This window comes from Alligator sinensis, unplaced genomic scaffold (genome assembly GCF_000455745.1).
Source record: "Alligator sinensis unplaced genomic scaffold, ASM45574v1 scaffold978_1, whole genome shotgun sequence".
NCBI lineage: Eukaryota > Metazoa > Chordata > Crocodylia > Alligatoridae > Alligator > Alligator sinensis.
This window is the reverse complement of record NW_005842220.1, coordinates 1532868-1552972: the sequence shown is the minus strand read 5'-3', so window position 1 is coordinate 1552972 and position 20105 is coordinate 1532868. Positions and strand designations below refer to the sequence as shown.

General features: G+C 42.1%; 1 protein-coding gene across 1 annotated transcript in view; it reads left to right on the top strand.

Annotated features, from left to right (window-relative positions):
• STK31 (serine/threonine kinase 31) overlaps positions 1-14983 on the top strand; it is an 89434-nt gene extending 74451 nt beyond the window's left edge. Inside the window, 7 exon segments of the mRNA XM_006027041.2 lie at positions 1-72; positions 794-919; positions 1185-1271; positions 2242-2391; positions 4128-4253; positions 6194-6262; positions 14672-14983. The exon segment at positions 1-72 is cut by the window's left edge and continues 31 nt beyond it. Of these exon segments, the coding sequence (XP_006027103.1) occupies positions 1-72; positions 794-919; positions 1185-1271; positions 2242-2391; positions 4128-4253; positions 6194-6262; positions 14672-14896 (855 nt within the window). The 3' untranslated portion in view covers positions 14897-14983.
• The last annotated feature ends 5122 nt before the right edge of the window (positions 14984-20105 follow it).

The following is a 20105-nucleotide window of genomic DNA, read 5'->3' as shown; positions in this document are numbered from 1 at the left end:
CCGCTGAAGGAACTGAGCACCAAGCGGCCTTTAGTGTGTTCTGAGATTCAAGATCAGAAGGTTCTTTTAAAGGTAACTTTTTTTTACTTCTAGTTCCAGCTTCACCCGAGTTCTTGATTACTTAAGTTTATTAATTTTAAGTAAACTTAGTAACTCCTTTTCTAGTGCTTTGGCTGTTAATTTTAATTTCACCTCTCCCCATGCTTATAATTTTGGCTGGGCCCTTTAAACACTACCAGAACAGTGTCATTTTTCCTATCTTCTGTCTACATTTCTCTTCCTGTCTTTCATTTTTTGGGGAAGCAATGGTAAATATGTTCCCTTATTCTTCTGTTAGTCCTGGAAGCCAGTGGGCTAGCCACCTCCTTTGGACCATCATTCCCTGTTCCTGGTGCATCTGGTCCCCATCCTGGGCCTGCCAGCACCTTTACTACGGATTCTCACATGGAGCTTCTCCTTTCCAGTGTCATGTTTTTTTGCCTTACCCCACCCAGAGTTCAGGAGATCACGAAGTCCAAATTTGACAATGGCAAAGTTGTAAACAGCTTTTCTTACTATTACTTGGCTGGGTAAGTTCAAGTAGCAGGGAAATGTATCTGACTTCTACTGCAGCCTTCTTAGATGGTCACAGAGTAACTTTTTGGGATCAGTATCTCAATCCATATTGAGCTCTGGAATACAGTACACCAGGAGAATGAGACACAATTGGTCTTAAAAATATGGTGCACCAGGAACAGTGAGTGGCTTCATAATATTAATTCAGGAATAAAAACTGAATGTTTTTTGTTTTCAGGGATATTCAGTAGATGTGAACACAGAGGCCAAAGTGATAGAAAGAGCAGCTAAGTATCATAGAGCTTGGAGTGGATTGAAGGAGAAATCTGGATTATTACAGCTGATATACCTTTTTTTGTGCAAGGCAAGTTCTAAATGGATGTCCCTTTAGTTTGTTGATGTCAGCTAGAGATTTGTAATTAGTTATTAAACCTTTTTATTTTTTTAATGAAAGTGTTGAATAGTTGCGTCTTCCATGCTGAACTTAAGTAAGCAAACAGAAGAATTGATTTGGTTTAGTGAGGACTTAATATGGACTAGAGCTGTAAAATGTTAACTCTGCTATTTTCTTAATACTTGAAATAGAATCCCATTATTCATCTTGTGTTCTTTTTGTATTTTTTTTAAAGTCTGATCCTTTGGCTTATCTAATGGTTCCATATTACCCAGGAGCAAGTCTGGGAGCATTGCAAGCTAGTAAGCCTCTGACTTCAGAAGTAAGTAATAGGGAACTCATTCAGGATTTCAACAAGGTCTTTTTTGACAAATGTTTAAAGCAAACCCAACTCTTTTTATTTCACATTACCTTCTACTATTGAACAAAGTGTGACAGACTCCCATTAGTGGTGAGTAGTGTTGTGAAAGTATAGGCTGGTGTGTATTTTTCTGAACACCTCAATTTAGTATCCAGGTGCCAAGAACCTGCCTTTCAGGGGGAGCCTATTTCCTTAGGCTCCTTTTGAAAATCCCTACTTTAGTTGTTTTTTCTAAGTATGGGAATCATTATGCCTGTTATACAAATTTTAAAATACTACAGGCCTTCTGTACTGAAGCTTCTACGTCCTGATTTTTTTACACACAGATGCATGGGCTCTAGATAGATAGATAGAACTAGATCTCTGTGTGTGTGCACATACATCTAGATCTAGTTATACCCAGTCAATAACTCTCTGTGTGTGTATGTATGTGTGTGTGTGGTCATTTTGCCAGTCCTTTTGAGAAAAACAAGGTAGCAAAAATGGTCTAGATCTGTAGATATAGATGCAGATCTAGATAGATATCTATATATACTTATACATTTAGATAGATAAGGCCACCTGGCCAGAGGCTATATACTTAATTGCATGTACTTCTTTTCAAATAAGTAGTAGTCATAAATTTTGGGAATGGCTTTTTCTCTTGCACTGCTTTCCACGACCCACATAAATCCATAAATCCCAAGGTATGATTACGTTATTTTTTCAGAACTTCAGTGATTCATCAAGCTGTGATTGAGTGTTATTTGACTGGCTGTACAAGTAATCAGAATCTTACAAAGTGTGACTTAGTTCCTCATAAAGGTACCTATGTTGGAAACTGAATACATTTATAGGGATTCATAATACTTGAGGTTGTCCTGGATTCTGAAGTATGATGGGGCTTTTTGCTTTATTCTTTCTGTCCAAATTTTTTTTAAATTTTCATTAGGAAATATTAAAAGTGATGAAAGGAGTGGCATGTGGGTTGCATACACTGCACAGAGCTGATATAGTGCATGGATCATTGCATAAAAATAATGTGTTTGCTGTGAATCGAGAGCAGGGACTTGTGGGAGATTTTGACTTCACCAAATCAGAGGTAAAGAAACAAAGATTTTCATATTTAATTAAAGATTTCCTTAGTTACATTAAGAATTTTTCAGTACGAGTTAAGTTATGAATACCTTTGCTCTCTGACTCTGGGAGGGATAGAAGAAGATATTTTTGTGGACCCTTCTAGGGAAAGCGCTCTGGCCTGGAAGGCCCATTCCAGCACCAAGTGCTTCAGAGATAGGTGAAAGAAAAGCAAAGTAAGGAGATGTGGTGTGCAGGATCTTCAGGTTGGAGGGGCTGAGCTAGGAGTCTTCTCCCAGCAGGCTGCATTTTGGTTCTGGAACAGGAGTTGTCTGTTCTGTTCTCAGGTAATACTTCTATTGGCAGTCAAAACAGAATGCGAAGGAAGCAGTCCAACATGGGCATAGAGAAGATGAGCAGGAAGGCTTGCAGAACTGCAAGTAACACAGGGGCATAAATGTACACATGTAGTGGCTTCAGAAAACAAGGGATGTAAGCTGCTTGGGAGCTCCTGGCTGCTGTTACATTATAACTGTTACATGTACATGAACCTGTAGGGATCCAAATGTAGCAAAACTGCTTCAACTTTAACTCTGCTTTGTTTAGGCTCATTTGTATCATTATGTGCCCATGCACATGTAACAGTTGCTGTGTACACCTAAGCAGCTTCTGAAGCTGCTATAAATGTACATTTGTCTCTACTCCATGTCTCCCACATCCTAAATCTGGTGCTTTTAACACATAACCTACATTCTCTGTGTGGGGAGGGAATGCTTCAGCTTTTAGAACAAGGATGTAAAAAATACAGCTTGCAGGAAGGGGTCATCTGGCTTGTGGGGCGGAGGAGCATGTTTGCTCTTGGAGGAACCAAGAGGACAGACAATTCTGTCCAGACCTCTGTGTGAGCAATGTCCTCTGTGTGAGCAATGTTCCCAGACACCGGGTTCTCAGGAATTCGAATCAGTTGGCGGCCATGTTCTCTGGCAGCAGCACTTAGGAGTTAATGTGCTCCAGCTCCCTTTTCCCATTGTCCAGTTTATTTATTGCTTTTGACACTGCTGGCAGTGAAAATTGGTGACAGTTTGTGATGGGGATGAGTGCTAGTGGCATGAACCAGCTTAGCTTGTGGTTGGCAGGGAATACGACTGACTAACTGATTTGAGTTTTACATCCCTGATCTAGAGTATTGTACAGTTAGGTGGAACCTTGTAGGTATATTTGCATATCTTTGCAAATCTCTACAGTTGTTATATAGCAACCTCTGTAGATGACATTTGCAGAGTGTGGGTCCTGTGTGTGGTGGTCCAAGTCAGCTTTCTGAACTTACTTCTCTTTCTTGGTTCTGGACTAATTTATTTCTTTCATAGTTGCCTGTGTATTTAGGGTGGCTTAGAAAAAAGCAGAAACAAAGGAAGTATTGGATTTTCCTTCATGCCAATCATAACGTTCTAGTTGTTCTCTTGTGGCACAAGAGTTGACTTAACTTTTCATAATTGGGTTTTTAGCTCTAGAATTGTGGTTGTTCAGGAATTGAGAGCAAAACCTCATAAATCGCTTTTTTTGTGTTGCACAGTAAGTGCGTTGCTTTCATTTTCTTCCTGGATTGTGTCAACGGTAAGGAGGCTTTTATAACCTACCTGCTGCATTTTGCCTTTTTGCACTGGCTGCAAAGTAATCGGGCAAGATAATAGGAAGCAATGTGTGATTTGATATACCACCAGTCTTATTTAAAATGGACTGATATACTTCTGTCTCTTCTAGGATCAGCGTGCCTCTGCAAACTCTATGAAAGCTGGGACCTTGAGCTTAATTTCACCAGAACTAAAAATGGGACAGCCAGTTTCTCCAGCCTCTGACATGTATGCCTATGGCTGTCTTCTATTCTGGGTAGGCTGTTGCTTTAGAAACTGATAGAGGTGCACTGATACATCGGTCTATATTGTATTGGTGCTGATAAAAGCAGAATTGACATTATAATCTGCTTTCTTTGACTGATGTGGCTGATAATGTCACTGGTAAATGCTGTGTGCATGTGTGTAACCACAACAATCACACAGTCAGCCTAGGAGGTTAAAGAGCAGCATCTGGCTGGTAAGTCTGTTGGGGTGAAGAGGGAGAGGGGAGGGAAGGGGTATGGGGGGAGTAGATTGAGGCTTCAACGGTGAGGGAGGGAATGGGGCAAGGGCAGGTGCTGCCCAGCCAGGGTGGGGCATGGGACAAAGCTGCAAATGGCTTGTCCAGGGAGCACAAGAAGGGAGTGGGGAGTGTCCCTTGCTGCTGCACTTGCCCCTGGGGCAACCATAAGGGGCATGTGCCGCCCTCCCCTCCCCCCGATCTGTGTGCGGTGCGAGGGCAGGCTGCTGCTATGGGCTGGGGCCGGAGAGGCACTGGGCTCTTCCTGGTGGGGGTGGGGCTGGCCTGCACTTGGGGTGGGTGGTGGCAGTTCTGGGACTGGGGCTATGGGGTGGATGCACAGATCCAGGGGGCACACACATCTGAGGGGCACATGCTCCCTATGCCTGGCCTGGGGGTGTGCACAGCACCAGAAGCCACTTCCCCCTCCCTCCCCTTGCTCCCCAGATGAACCGCTTGTGGCTTTGTGCCATGCCCTGCCCTGGCTGGGCAGCCCCAGCCCCCCTCCTTCCTCACTGTTGGGGCCCCGATCTGCCCCACCATGTCACTCCTCCCCGACTCACCAGCTGGATGCTATTCTCCAAGCTGCTGGGCTGCATATCGGCAGTTGGATCAGTATTGGCCGATATGGCTTGTTAATAATCGGCCATCAGTATCAGTCCAAAAAATCTTTAGCAGTGGACCCTCAGAAACTGAGGTTATACTAATATCATGAAAATATAGTTGACATATATATAACAATAAATGTTATGTCTAACTTGTTTTAACTTGTGCTGTCATATTGAGTGCACATATTTTAAACTCAGTGCTATGAATAGAGGGAATAGGGAATTATACTTGTGAGCACATGAATGCATTGCTCAATAAAATTTACAAGATGGCTTGTCTCCCTAAACAGCCACACTTGCTAATATGAGGCTTTTGTTTTTTATAGTGCTGTTTGTCAGTACTACTCTATTCTTTATCTTTTCTTTCAGCTGTTCTCTGTAGCTCAGAGACTGCTCAACTCAGAGCTGCATTATTGCATGTTGCATTCTTCATGACTGCAATTGTTTGAAGTACAATTGTTTGTATTTTCATTAGATGAATAGGTTGCGTCTTGGCCAAATTCAGATGCTGGGGTTTAGCACTGCTCTAGATTATAATGGAGACTTGTAAGCCTGAAGGCATTTCTCTTAAATGTATCCTTTGCTTAAAACGTTTAGAAATTTATATAAGACAGTCATGATGGATCTTACTGTCTGGCTGGTTACCTGTGTGTTTGAGAAGAGGTGTTAATCCTTTTTTAAAATGGTGGTAGACTTAAAACTAAATGTGTGACTCCATTGTGGAGCTTCATTATTATTTGTGCAAGTTTATTTCTCTCCCATGGTGCTTTCTTTTCCATTTTGAGACTAAGAGCAATGCTTATATTTTGTTCTAACGTTTGGGTAGATATTGGGAAAACTGAAGCCCCATTTCATGTTGTCTATTACTGTGAAGTTATACTTAAAACTTTTGCAGACATGTATTTGAGTTTTATTTGAAACAAAAGATCTCTGCAAACCTAAAGGAAAAATAGTGAGAGACTTGGATTATACACACACTTACTTGAAGTTATGCAGATATTGTGTGTGTGTACATGCACGTACACATGTGCGCATGCACGCCCCTATATATATAGGGGTATATATACTTTTTTTTTCAATTTACAGCTTTGCATTCAAGACCAAGAATGTAGGATAAAAGAAGATGGAACTCCTAAATTGGATGGACTTAATGTGGTATGTTACCTCTCTAAGCTGCTGAACAATAAAGTTATGCAGACTATATATGATATTATACTGACTGAATTTTATCCAAAGTTAGATTAAGAATGTCAGGCTGAGAAAATGTTTAATTGGAAATCAGGATGTAAGAATCCTAAATATCATAGGCAAATTGAAGCTTATTTGAAAAGACAGAAGAATGAAGTTATTTGTCTGTTTCCCTGTAAGAGAAATAAAACAGTTGTCTCCTATGCCTTAATCTAACAATTAACCATTGTAAATTAGGATTTATAAAACACAGCTTTACAAATTTAGGGCAAAACTTTCAAACATTGGTGCCTTAAAGGAGGTACTTAAATAAGAACCTGATTTTTTTTTCAAATGTGTCTTGAGTACTTACCTGCATTTGAAAATGTTGGTCATAGTGTTGATTTCTTCCATTCTCCTGCTCAAGGATTGTCTAGTAATACTAATGGGAATGCCCTAATCCTGTATAAGCTTTTATTGCTTTTACAAAGATTTATTCTGTGCTCCTAACCCTGATGTGTTTTTGCATTTAACTATTTTCATCAATGTCTTGAACTTTTTGGTCATGTCTCAGGACCCTTTCTTTGATCCTTGTTTCCTCTTCAGTTTCTTGTATAGCTTTTGATAGATGATCACTTTTTCTTTCTCTTGAATGTTCTAAGCCAGGCAGGATCTTTATCTCCTTCCTTCAAATGCCACCTGTTTGTTTATTTGGTACTTTATTTATAATTTTCATGGACAAGGCTGCTTCATTTTTCCAACCTGGGAAAACAAACACAAATATATCCACTAAAACTAAACTCTCTGTAATATATTTTGATTAATCCAGGGGTCGGCAATGTTTTTGGGCAGACTGCGAAAAACACCTGCAACCTCAACTTGTAAGATGTTGGCATGCCAGGGGCAGATGGTGGGGGAGCTGTGAGGGACCTGATCCTTGTTGTGACAGCGTAGCCCCAGCTTCTTCCCCGAGGCATGAATGTCAAGCAAAATTCCTGTGTGTGCTATGCTCTGGCACGTGTGCCAGGCATTGCTTACCCCTGGATTAATCGGTTATTCCTAAATGATAATATAGTTTGTTTGCATTATCTAATTTAAGGACTAATTCTCTGTTTGATCTGATCTGGTTCAGGTGAACATGCTAATTGCTTTCTTTTCTTTGCTGAAAAGCCAGCAGTCCAAAAAGGTTTACTTTGCGGTCATGTGGGAAGAGGCTTTTGGGGCTTTCTGCTTTAGCCACACTTCTGCAGCTTAACTCAAAAGTTCTGTTATTTAATTGCCCATTTACAGCAATAGCATACAATTCCAGTCTTCATATAATGGAAGAAGTATACCAGATGGAGACATTTATGTTAATATCTCTGTGTTTGTTGCACATATATCTGCTCTCTCCCTCTCTTCCCACTGTATTTATCTAAATACAAGATGTGGATTCTAGATATGGAACATTTATAGATTTGTTACAGTTTTCTACATCTAGAATCCAATTTTTGCAGGGTTGTCTTAAATATGTCACCCTTCCTCCCCCTTTGCTGCAGAAGGGCAAATGGTGGGGGAGCCAAGTGACCTGACTCCTGCCCCTTACCTTCTACATGTTGACGCTTCCCCCTCACCCCTCAGTATTGCCTTCCACCACTGCTGCCTGTGTGCTCCAATGTGTGCTTGTTTCTCTCGTGCCTTCCTCCCCCCACATCAGCTGCTGGATAGTCCCAGGTGAGACTGCCTAGTCTTGGACCCCAGGACTGTACTGGAGTGTGTTCCACACTGTCTGGTGCAGTCCCAGGGCTAGGATCGCCCATCAGGTTAGTGGCTTTCCTTGTACCAGATAGTGGGCACAATTGGGATTTGATCCCTGATGCCAAAATCATGTTCTACCATGCATGCATGGCATGGCAGGAAGTGCTATTGTTAGGATTGGAAGTCAGACCCCACTGCATCTTTAAGTGAATGCCTGTCAGCAGCCTAAGGTGCCACCCTGTCCTGTCTTTTTTCTAGAAAATGTTAAAAAACACCTAAATCGGCTGATATATGGTCCTGGGGAATGCATTCTGGGGCAGTCCCAGGATTGCGGCTGCGAGGCATCCAACCTGGGACCACACTGGAGTGTGGAGTACTCTTGAGTGCAGTACCAGGGCTGAAACCTCCAATCATCTGATTAGTGGGCCCAGTGCACTGGCTACATGAACTGTTTGAGGTATGACAGAAATCAGCCACAAAATTATTATGCATATTTTGTGGAATAATATTGTGGCTTACTTCCCCTTTTATTGTGCCATTAATGACAGTAACAAGTAGCTGGGCCACTACTTAAGATGTACTTAACTATTTAATCATGTCTTACATGTAACATCTACCAGGGACGTTAGAAACTATCTTGTTCAGGAAGGCATACACTTGTGTAGGCAGTAGCCTGCTTTGTCAGATGAGTAGGCTGTTGCCTATGAAAGCACATGCCTTTCTGAATGAGTTAGTTTCTAAGGTACCACCTCGCCCTGCTTTTTGCTTTTTTTTTCTCCTGTGCAGTAGTGTAATAGAGGGGGTGATAAGGGCTGCAACCATGGGCACCACTTCTGGGGAGGAGGAGTAAAAGCAGAAGCTGACTGAGTGACAACTGATCATCCCATTGCAATCAGCACAGCAGGAACCTGGCATTGCCTTGTATGGCAGTGGCTGCCCCAGGTGTGGACCTACCCTGTTACACCTTTGCTTGTGTATTAATGTTAACCTATCTGTAGTTGGTTTTATCTGCCTAAAACTTACTATCTTCCACCCTGACGATATTAATATTTTGATTAGTCTTAAACGATGGATTCCTGAAGGATTGTTCTAGGCTTGTATGGGTACATTCAACCATATCATCACCTTTGACATAATATGTTCCCTTAACATATTGTAGGAATCATGTTATACTGACATTCTGAAAACAATACTGTAAACTAAAAATAAGACTGAGCAGTTCTTAGTTGCATATCATTTCTGATTGCTCTAGAACTTTAAAAATATCCATTAAACCCCCTCTCCTCCCAAAGTTTACATAGCCTTCTGCCTACTGCTTCATTTTACACTGTGCGTGCTACCTAAGTAATGAGGGATGTATTTGGTAGCTGTGTTGGCCTGAGGAAAATGCAAAACTCTAGAACTCTTGGTTCAGAGAGGATACCTTTTATTAGACTGACTAAGAAATTGTAAAATGTTATCTTTTCTGCAAACTTTTGGGCACAAAAGCCGTTCCTCAGACTCGGGGAAAATTAAAGATGGTAAAAAGTCCCCATAGGTAGAAAATAAACTTCATTTTTGCATGGAGGATGCTGAAGATGGAAGTTTGTCCCTCTGGGTCCATGAGAGTGTCTTTGTGAGCTGCTCTTTGACGCGCAGATATAGCAGCATTCCTTCCCTGGTGGTGTCATGTGGCAGAAAGCCAGGGAGGTATAGACATCTTTCTTGTTGTGCACCAATGAAGTTACCATCTTTAATTTTCCCTGAGTCTCAAGAAGGGCATGTCTGCCCAAAAGCTTGCAGAAAAAGATCTTTTTTTTGTGCGTGAGAGAATTTTTTTAGTTGCTTTAATAAAAGGTATCACCTCTGAGTTCTAGAGTTTTGCATTTCACCTAAGTAATGAACAATTTAACCTTTTCCTTGTCCTTTAAGACAAAAAAAATTACTGGTATAAGTAAGGATCTACTTAAATCGGGCTGGAAATGCGCTGCGCAGTGCCTCCTTTAACCTTACTTTTCCCACTGCACACCCCTTCTCCCTCCCCCTCCCCCTTCCACCCCCTCGGTTAATTGGCCAAGGGACCCTGACAGCCCTGTTGCTTGCTGCTGATTGGGTTGGAGGTAAAAACTGTGGCATATTTAAAACCATAGTTTTTGCTGCTTGGATGATTAGGAATGAGTAGCAGGGCCGCTGAGCCCCTCTGCCAGTCAGTGGTAGGTGGGGGTGTGCAGTGAAAAGAGCAAGATTAAAGGAGCTGCTGCGTAGCGCACTTCCAGCTCTTTAGGTAAATCCCTAGGTATAAGAGAATCAAATAAACCAAAATCCTCAGGAGGGAAAAATAACATTTAGGTCAATTATAGCTTTCATATGTCTTAAAATAATATGAGATGCACTTTTCAGACTAACTGATGTCTTATCTCACATGGTTAGTTTCAGACAATCAACTTCTTGTTTTTGCTGTGTTTGAAACACTTTTGTGTCACAAAACACTTTTATCTCAAAAACAGACAATGAATTCTTACAGGAAAAAGTAATGTGTAATTTTATAGCTTTTGGCTCTTAATGAAATCAAGATTTTTTTTTCTTCCTTCCATGAATAAATTCATAGGGATGTTCCATTATTTTGTGATCTTACCAGGTACCAGTCAATATGTTGTCAGTGCTGATTTGTGTGTGATTCAATCCGTGTGCAGTACACTAAGCATAGAATCCAAGGGGCAAGCAATCAGTGCTGTTCTTGAATTAGAAGAATGTAAACGTGGTTTAATAATTAGTTTCTTCTTTCTTGGACAACTCTTTCTGGGGGAATCTTTCAAATCTCTGGCTGTTAATCTTTTGTTTTTGTTCTCCATAAAATTTATTTTCCTTTTGAGTGCTTAATCTAGAATCAGTTTATTTGGAATAATCTTGTGCTCGTCTGCAGAGGCCTGGTATTTTGCCTTTTACCTCATGCTTTCACCCCAAAGGAGCCACACTTATCTATTAACACTGTTGCTGTGTGAAGCAACTGAAAAGCATGTGCAGGAGAAAAACAAGTCCTACAGTAAAAAAATGTGTAATTGATGATGGATGTTCTTAGCTGGCCATCAGGGGAAGCAGTGGTTAGGGATGAGACAGTATAGATACTTGATCATCAGCAGGGATCCAGGTTTTCTGTTTGCCACAGAAAAACACAGTAAAACCTGGATTTCCTCCTTTAAAGGAGAAAAATGAGGGAAACGGTGGGTTTCCCCTTGCAGGCTGGCAGGAGGAGGGAGATCAGGAGGCACCTGTTGGCACTGGTTTTATGACCCAGATACATTGTTCCAGGCAGACCTAAACCCTCAGACTGACCATGACCTCTCCATTTGATAATAGGCAAATGTTATTGTTACACAGTGATAGCAGATAAGAATGATGCAAACATTTTTATATCTACTAGTTCTAGAGCTGTCAGAGGGAAGATATGTCTAGTCAGTATGTGAGCTTCTTTCTTGTATGCCAGATGCCAGCAGCCTGGAGGTTGAAGGCTGAGTCCCCTTCTCTTCTTCTTCTTCTTCTTCCCCCCCCCCCCCCCCCCCGCGCCCCCCGCGTGTGCGCGGGGTAGATGACATGGGCTGGTAATGTGCCCTCTGTCCATGGTGGCCTTGGGTTCCCTTCTCGGGGACCCTTTGCTTTTCTGAAATCCCTCCTTTTTGTATTCTTTCTCCCCTTTGATGACCCTTTATTTCTGAGCATTGTTGATTGGTCTCCCTGAAGTTGTCATACTGCCCACGTTCTGTTGTATCAGCATATCCATTGTTTCCCAAACCCATCACATGCACACATCTTAATTTGGTTATTTACTGGACCTCCTAATTTGCTCTGTTCACCAAAGCCGGAAATCTTAAGGGCTTTGCAGTTTGGCACTGTGACTCTAATGCCACCTTATCCCACGTTATGGCACAGTATGGTACATGTCTTCAGTTTCCTAGCCTGTGTCTCTGTTTGCTTCACAGTGGGCCTTGAAGGAAACTTTATCACAAACACGCTTTAGAAACCAGTTAACCCTTGCCATTCCCCATGACCATTGTTCTACTACATATCTACTTTATCTACAAGCCAGTTCCCACAAGCAAACCTCTAAATACCATTTTCTAGCTATCAGCACCATGTGCCTATGCACATGTACACAGGCACATGGCTGCCAGGTAGCCTGGAGAGCAGCTTCCCGCAGGTAAGTCTGGCAGCAGGGGGTGGGCTGGGGTAGTAATTGAGGCCCCTACAGAGATGGAGATGGGCAGGGCTGAGGCTGCTGCCCAGCTGGGGCAGTGCGTGGGGCTTGGGGGCTGGGGCTGTAATGTGGAGGCGCAGGGCCTGGGCAGGGAGTGGGATGGGGCCATAAGCAGCTGTCTCACTGTAACAGGGCACCCAATATGGTGCCTGTTACAGGGAAAATGGGACATGCCACCTGGAGCATAGAAGCAAACTTACCCATGGCCGGACCATGGAGGGAAAAGCAGGACAATGCAGAGCACTGGGAACCCAGGTGTTCCCAATGAAGTTCTTCCTGGACTTCAGCAGGGCTGTACATGGGAGCAGGGCCAGGGCAGATTGGCTCCTGAGGAAGGAGCTGGAAGATAAAAGGGACATGGTTGGATGAATGGACTGTAAGGTAGATAGAAAACTGGCTGGCTCATCAGGCTTAGAGAGTAGTAGTCAATGGCTCTGTCATATTGGCAGCTGGTATCAAGTGGAGTGCCCCACAGGTTGGCCTTGGGGCTAGTTTTGTTCAATGTCTTCATCAGTGGCCTGGAAGATGGCACAGAGTACACCCTTGGCAAGTTAGCAGATGACACCAAACTGGGGGGGAGTAGTAGATATGTTGGAGGGTAGGGCTAGGATTTGGAGAGATCTAAACAGTTTGGAAGATTGGGCCAAATGACATCTCATGTGGTTCAATAATGATAAGTACAAAGTCCTTCACTTAGGATAGAACAATCCCATGCATCAGTACAGGCTGGGAACCAACTGGCTAAGCAGCAGCTCTGCAGAAATGGACCTGGGAGTTATGGTGGACAATAAGTTGAATATGAGCCAATAGTGTGCCCTTGTTGCAAAGAAGGCTAATGGTGCCACATCTGGAGTACTGTGTTCAGGTTTGGGCTGCCCACTACAGAATGGATGTGGACAAATTGGAGCATGTCCAGCAGAGGGCAATAAAAATGGTTTAAGGGGTTGAGGCACATGCCTTGTTAGGAGAGACTGAGGGAAGTAGGCTTGTTCAGTCTGGAGAAGAGAAGACTGAGAGGGGATTTAATAGCAGCCTTCAAGTACCTGAAAGGTTCCAAAGAAAAGGAAGGTAGACTGTTGTCAGTGGTGGCAGATGACAGAACAAGAAGTAATGGTCTCAAGTTGCAGCAAGGGAAGTTTAGGTTAGATATTAGGAAAAACTATATTAAGTAAGTAGTAGAACACTGGACCAGGTTACCCAGAGAGGTGGTGGATTTTCTCCATCTCTGGAGGTTTTCAAGACCCAGCTAGACAAAGCCTTGGCTGGGATGATATAGTCGGGGATGGTCCTGCTTTTGAGCAGGGGGTGGACTAGATGACCTCCTGAGGTCCCTTCCAACCCTAATTTTCTATAAGTGCAAAGTCCTACACTTAAGACAGAACAGTCCCATACACTGGCACAGGCTGGGGATCAACTGGCTAAACAGCAGTTCTGCAGAAAAGGACCTGGAGGGTACAACGGACAATAAGCGGAATATGAGCCAACAGTGTACTCTTGTTGGAAGAAGGCCTAATGGCATACTAGACTGCATTAGTAGGAGCATTGCCAGCTGGCGGAGGAAAGCGATTATCCCTCCTATTTGGCACTAGTGAATCCACATCTGGAGCAGTATGTCCAGTCTTAGGCCCTCCCACTATAGAAAGGATGTGGATGAGTCTGTAGAAAGCGATAAAAATGGTTAGGGGGCTGGGGCACCTGATGTATGAGGAAAGGCTGAGAGAGGTGGGCTTATTTAGTCTGGAGAAAAAAAGAGAAGGACTCTGGGACTTCTTGCAGGTGAACCGAACAATAGTTCTGAGTTGCATATAGTAGCGTATGCCAACAAGCACTCGGATAAAATACATTTTCTTCTCATTAAGTGGAGTATCTTCAAGTGTGTTGTTCATATGTAGATTCTGTCCTCGATCCCTTTACACGCAATAGAAGTGCAGATGAGCAACAAGTCTTGAAGTACAGTAACTACTGGTAAATAATTTTATTTTGAATGAAAAATATGGTAGCTGAATTAAATGTAGTACAGGGTAATAAAGACTACTCTGTTTTGCCTCAGGTAGCACATAAAGTTCAGAATTTCCCTTGGTTTTGGCAATGGTTGAAGTTATCCTCTTACAGTTGCCTTGGAATTTGGCAGTGTAAAATATGTTAGAGGGAGATTGCTCTACTGAAATACCCACTGGAATTAAAGGGTTAAGAGTTTAGTTTTGCCAGGTACCTCCTCTGTTTAATGTGCTCAGTGTTGAAATTTTATGAGGTCAGTGCCATATATTTGGTTTATGCATGTGTAATAACTTTGGTCTATGCATGTGGGAGAAGCAGTCATGAAGTACTTTGTTTTGTTCATGGTCTGAGTTGCAAGTGTATTCTGTTTCTCATACTATAACTCTTCTGATCTAAGCTCCCATCTTCTCTCCCTTTCTGCTTTCTCTTAGGAAGATAAGGTTAAGTCCCTGCTGTTGAATCTGATCTCCTGCAACAGAATGACAGCTGAACAGGTGCTGGAGGCAGATTGTTTCTTGTGGCCCAGCATGATCTCAGTTCCCCCACAAGATGAACCAGGTAAAGAACATGAATGTGAAAAGGCAAAAGAAGAAAGCCAGGATGTAACTGGCTTGGATGATAAGGAAGAGGACAATGAGACAGACACTTCTCAATAGGCCAAAAAACTCATCAGATATTTACCTCCGATATTTCAATTTCTAGCTCCAAAAGTAGTTGTCCGAGTCTCTCATATTCAGAATGTAAAGAAGAAAAATAGGATTAACACAGTCATTTTTTTCTGTATTTAAAACTGTGTGGTTTCTTTGGGTTTTATTTTAAAGGCATATTTTTTAAAGTAACCAGTTGAAGTTAAGAGAAGGATACTGCTGACTGAGGCATTTGCAAGATGACATTTGTCAACTTTCTTCTTTGCTTTGAATATTCTTTAAATGAGAAGTTATATGTTTGATAGTTGTGCTGTTTTCCAGATGCCAGGAAAGCAGAGTGAGAGTGTCATGACTAATTTTCATTAGTCCCTTGTCCTCTCCCGATTTTACTCTGCTTCTAAATATTCCTGGTCAAGTAGATTAGTTCCTTTTACTAGATGATTTGCTTTTGTATGTATTTTTCCAGATAGGCAGATACTCCAACAGCAGCTACCTCCAAAATAAAAAAAAAAAAATATCCCCCTCATCTCACCACCAGCAACCAAACACTCTTCCCTTCCTATGCTACTACTCCCCCACACTTCCCCCCACAAAAACCCCCTCAAAATCCAACACTGGTCTGACAGCTGGTCAGTAAAACCAATAGAGAGAGCCATTAAGTATGTTTTTTTAATTCCCCTATGATCTAAGCAAGGTATCTTTGGAACCTCCTTGATTTAGTAGTCTGAAGATACTGTCTTTATCTTCTTTTTTCTGTGCTGCCACCTATTTGGACAAATAAAAATGCTACATTTTGCTTATCACAAAACACTCTAGTTTTATCTCTGTCTCAAAGAAACGTGAACATGAAAGACTGGTGTTTACAATTCATAACTGCATCAATTGTAGAGCTACCATTCATTAGGATTGTTTGCCTGCTTGTGGTACATTGTCACTGAAGAATCCTTGTCACACCTTTTTTATTTCATTTTGCAGTTAATTCTTATCTTTCCAGTATTTCTTCCCAACAAACATAGATGATTCTTTTTGGGGGTTTTTGTGCTTGCTTGTCTACTTTTAGATCTTGCAAATTTTTCACTATATAGTAGGCGGGGATGCTTGAATGAAGTAAAAATAGAAACTCAAAAGCATTATGCAAAAATTGGAACTAGATTTTATTTATCTCTTTGGAGTATAATAAGGCAATGTTGGAGGTTAATGGATTAATGTAAAGGTTTTCTTACCTGCTGCATAACTCTTCAGCTTATTACTATACATAAAGAATTGTGTGGGGATTGGGAGCAGCAAAGGAAAAGGGACAGGTTGAGAGGATTTTTTAGGAATATATCTGGCCAGTAGATGTTGCCATTGAACAGGGCTTTTGCCATAGAGAAATGTAATAGAATCCCTGTAATAGGTCTCTTTACCAGTTGAAGAATACAGAATGTGGCTTTTTATTTTCATTTTTATTTTATTTTTTTGAGAAAATACTGGGAAATCCCAGGTACAATGATGAAGGTGTATATTAGATCTAAATGTAGGCATAGGCAATGCAGCTTTCGTGTGAAAGAATGTTTTGGCAGTAGTGGTCTTTCATCCTTATATGATTTAATTTGTTTTTCTGACTTTGGTTTTTGTCACAGAAAGTTTGTTTAAAACAATTAGTCATTTTACTGATTGCATATGTAACTTTGCATATGTAATAAAATCAGTGATGGCAAAAGTTTGTTAAAGCAGTCTGGGATTAAAATTTTTCATTAGTGACAAATGACCTGTAATCAAAATATATAATGCTTAACATGTATTAACACTGGAGTTGAAATCAGCACACAACATTTTTAAAAGTGTTTTCATGTTACTGAATATAGCTTTTATTAACAACCCAAGGCTAACGTTTAACTTAAAAGAAACCTGTGAACACTATATGTAGACAATAACCTAATAATTAAGTTTTAGCTTGAAACACTGTTGTCAAGGCTCATATTGGGGTGTATGGTCATAAAAACAACTCCTCAAGCAGCTTTTTTGTGTTTACAAGAGTCTAAACTTCCATCTTCTTATTTATATTGTGGAAGTATCTAACAGCCCTAGTAAAGGACTTAGGACTCCATTGTGCTAGGTGCAATAAAACATCAAACTAAAAATGGTCCTTGCCTCATAGATTCATAGATTGCAGAGTTGGAAGGGACCATGAAGGATCATTGTGTCTGACCCCCTGCCCCAGGCAGGAAAGAGCGCTGAGGTCATATGACCCGAGCCAGGTGTCTATCTAGCCTCCTCTTGAAGACCTCCAAGTTAGGTGAGACTACCACCTCCCTTGGCAGCCTGTTCCAGATTCTGGCCACCCTTACTGTGAAACAATTCTTCCTAATGTCTAACCTGAATCTACTCTCTACTAGTTTGTACCCGTTATTCCTAGTTACTCCTAGGGGTGCCCTGGTAAATAGCGCAATTCTCTGTTGTCCTCCCTTGATAAACTTATAGGCGGCTACAAGGTCACCCCTCAGCTGTCTCTTATGAAGGCTGAAGAGATCCAGATCCCCCAACCTCCCCTCGTAGGGTCTTGCACGGAGGCCACTAATATATGTGTGGCCTTCCTTTGAACCCTCTCCAGATTCTCCTCAACCCTCTTGAAGTGCGGCACCCAAAACCGGACACAGTACTTCGGCCTGACCAATGCAGCATAGAGGGGGAGCATCGCCTCCCTCAATCAGTTGGTCATGCATCTGCTAATGCACAACAAGGTGCGATTGGCTTTGTTGATGGCTTCGTTACACAGCTGGCTCATGTTCATCTTGGAGTCCACTATGACTCCAAGATCCCTTTCAGCTGCTGTGCTGCTGAGGAGGTCATCCCCCAACCTGTAGGTGTGCTGGGGATTCCTCCTCTGTAGGTGGAGTACCTTGCATTTGTCTTTGTTAAATTGCATCCTGTTGCATTCTGCCCATTGATCCAACCTGACCAGATAGGCCTGTATCCGCTCCCTGCCCTCTGGTGTGTTAACTTTGTCCCATAACTTGGTGTCATCTGCAAACTTGGAGAGGGTGCTCTCCACACCCTCATCCAAATTGCTGATGAAGATATTAAATAGCACCGGTCTGAGGACCGAACCCTGCGGGACACCACTGCCCACCTCCTTCCAGGCTGAAAACGACCCATCCACCACCACTCTCTGGGTGCGTCCTTAAGCCAGTTGGCCACCCACCTGACTGTGCAAGCATCCACTCCACAGCCTGCTAGCTTCCTTATGAGAATAGGATGCGAAACTGTGTTGAAGGCCTTGAAGTCCAGGTAGATGACATCTGCCTCGGCTCTAAGGGCTAAAGTTTACCACTTAAAAAAACAAAAGTTCCTAGCCCTTTGCCATTGTGAAGAAAACAATGTATTAAGTGTAATCCATTTATTTTTTGGTGGTAGTCCATGCAGATTCCCCTCTCATTCACACATATGAGGTCAGGCTGTTTTTGAACAGCAGTATCTGTTGCAGGAAAGTGTAGCTGTAGTTGTGCCTTGCACATCAACTTGAGCACTGTAGCTAAGGATATTAAAAAGTGGCACATGTGCCATTCCTTTTCTTCATAAAGCCTGTGGTTTGAGATGGAGAACCAGTACAGTCCATGTCACTAAGACGTAGCTACCTCTTCTAGACCTTTCATCTAGTTTGTTTTAGGTTTATTTTTGTTTTTAATCTTTGTTATATGGTCTAATGAAGGGGAGAGTTCTCTTACCTAACTTCAGGAGTTTCTTGAGCCAGGCTACCTTGACCTTGTGTAGGAGGGTACTGCATGGTAGATTCCAAGTTGCATGGCTTCAAGATCTTTCTAGAGCCACCCCATCATTCGCATTGACAATGGACAGTCTGCCTCATGTACTTGAAAGGGATATGTAAATGAGCTAAAACTTCAAGAGATCCTTTTGAGAACAGAGTGGAAAGGATGAAGTTATTCCTGTTGGAAAAAATGTGTTGTTCTGGGTTCAGCCTTCAAAGAGGTTCTGTCGTTTCCTCTCCTACCCTGGTACTAGCTAGTGGTTCTGACGTCCTTCTTCCACAGACCACACACTTCAGTGTCTTCACAGATGAGAAGAACATCCCTTCAGTTGGGGATTCAGTTGCAGATCACCATCGTCTGCCTAGTACTTGGACTTTATTGGACTCTTTGAACTGTTACCTGCAGCTTCAACTTTCTTACTGCATCCCAACCCTGAAGAGTAAACAGGTGGTAACAGTCCCTTCACTTGATTAAGGAAAATACTGAATCCATAGGGTTATCTAGTTTAATCACTTGTGAAGATACAGGATCTGTTTTTCATAAACATACAAGATATATGCCTATCCAGCCTCTTGAAATCAACTGTGAAGGAGACCCACAACTTTTCTAGGCATGCAGTTTTTCTTCAAGATCGAACCTAAATCTGATTTGCTGTATTTGCTATTTTAAAATCTGTTTCTCCAGAGCAAAATCCTCCCTACTACGCAAGAGTTGACAAATTTCTGGAAATGGTGTGTACTTGCCCTTATCTGTAGTTCATCATCTGCCCAGTCTCCACACTCCCAAACTGCCTCAACAGTACCTTTTGGTTCTTAAGCAATTCCTGCTTTCATAGCATGGTTTGTAGATTGGGATTCCTGACTATAAACCTGCCAGAACAACAAGAATCTTGGCCTGGACCCAGATGCATTTCTTTTTCCGTGGACAGTGTGGCAATTTTACATCTTTCCACCAATTCCCATGATCTATAGAGTGATCAGGAGCTCAGACAGGACTTGGGCTGTCTTATTACAGTAATCCCAAATAGGATGGATAGCTGTGGTACTTAGTGTGTGAGTTTCTCAGCCAACCCACCAATCATTTGACCACTTCTTCCTACATAGTATTTCAGTACCAGAACTTAATGATGTACACAGAACCAGCTTTATTGCACCTGACTAACTTATTGGCCGGTTGATTTTTCTGGAGAGAGATGATGCATATGAAGTACAAGATATATTCTCCTGTGAAACAGGAAGTCTTCAACCAGACAAATACATGCAAAAAGGTAGGTGGAAAAGATTTATCTATCTGGGAAACCCAGTGGCAGCTTTTACCATGATCCAGTCGAATTCCAGCTATTCTCGACAGACCACATGTAATGGTCTGTGCTCTAGCAGCTCCATTGGAATATACCTTGAGGTCATTTTGACAGTGGAAGAAGTCCAGGGTGTTACACATCTCACATTATTGAAATTTCTACAGGGCGA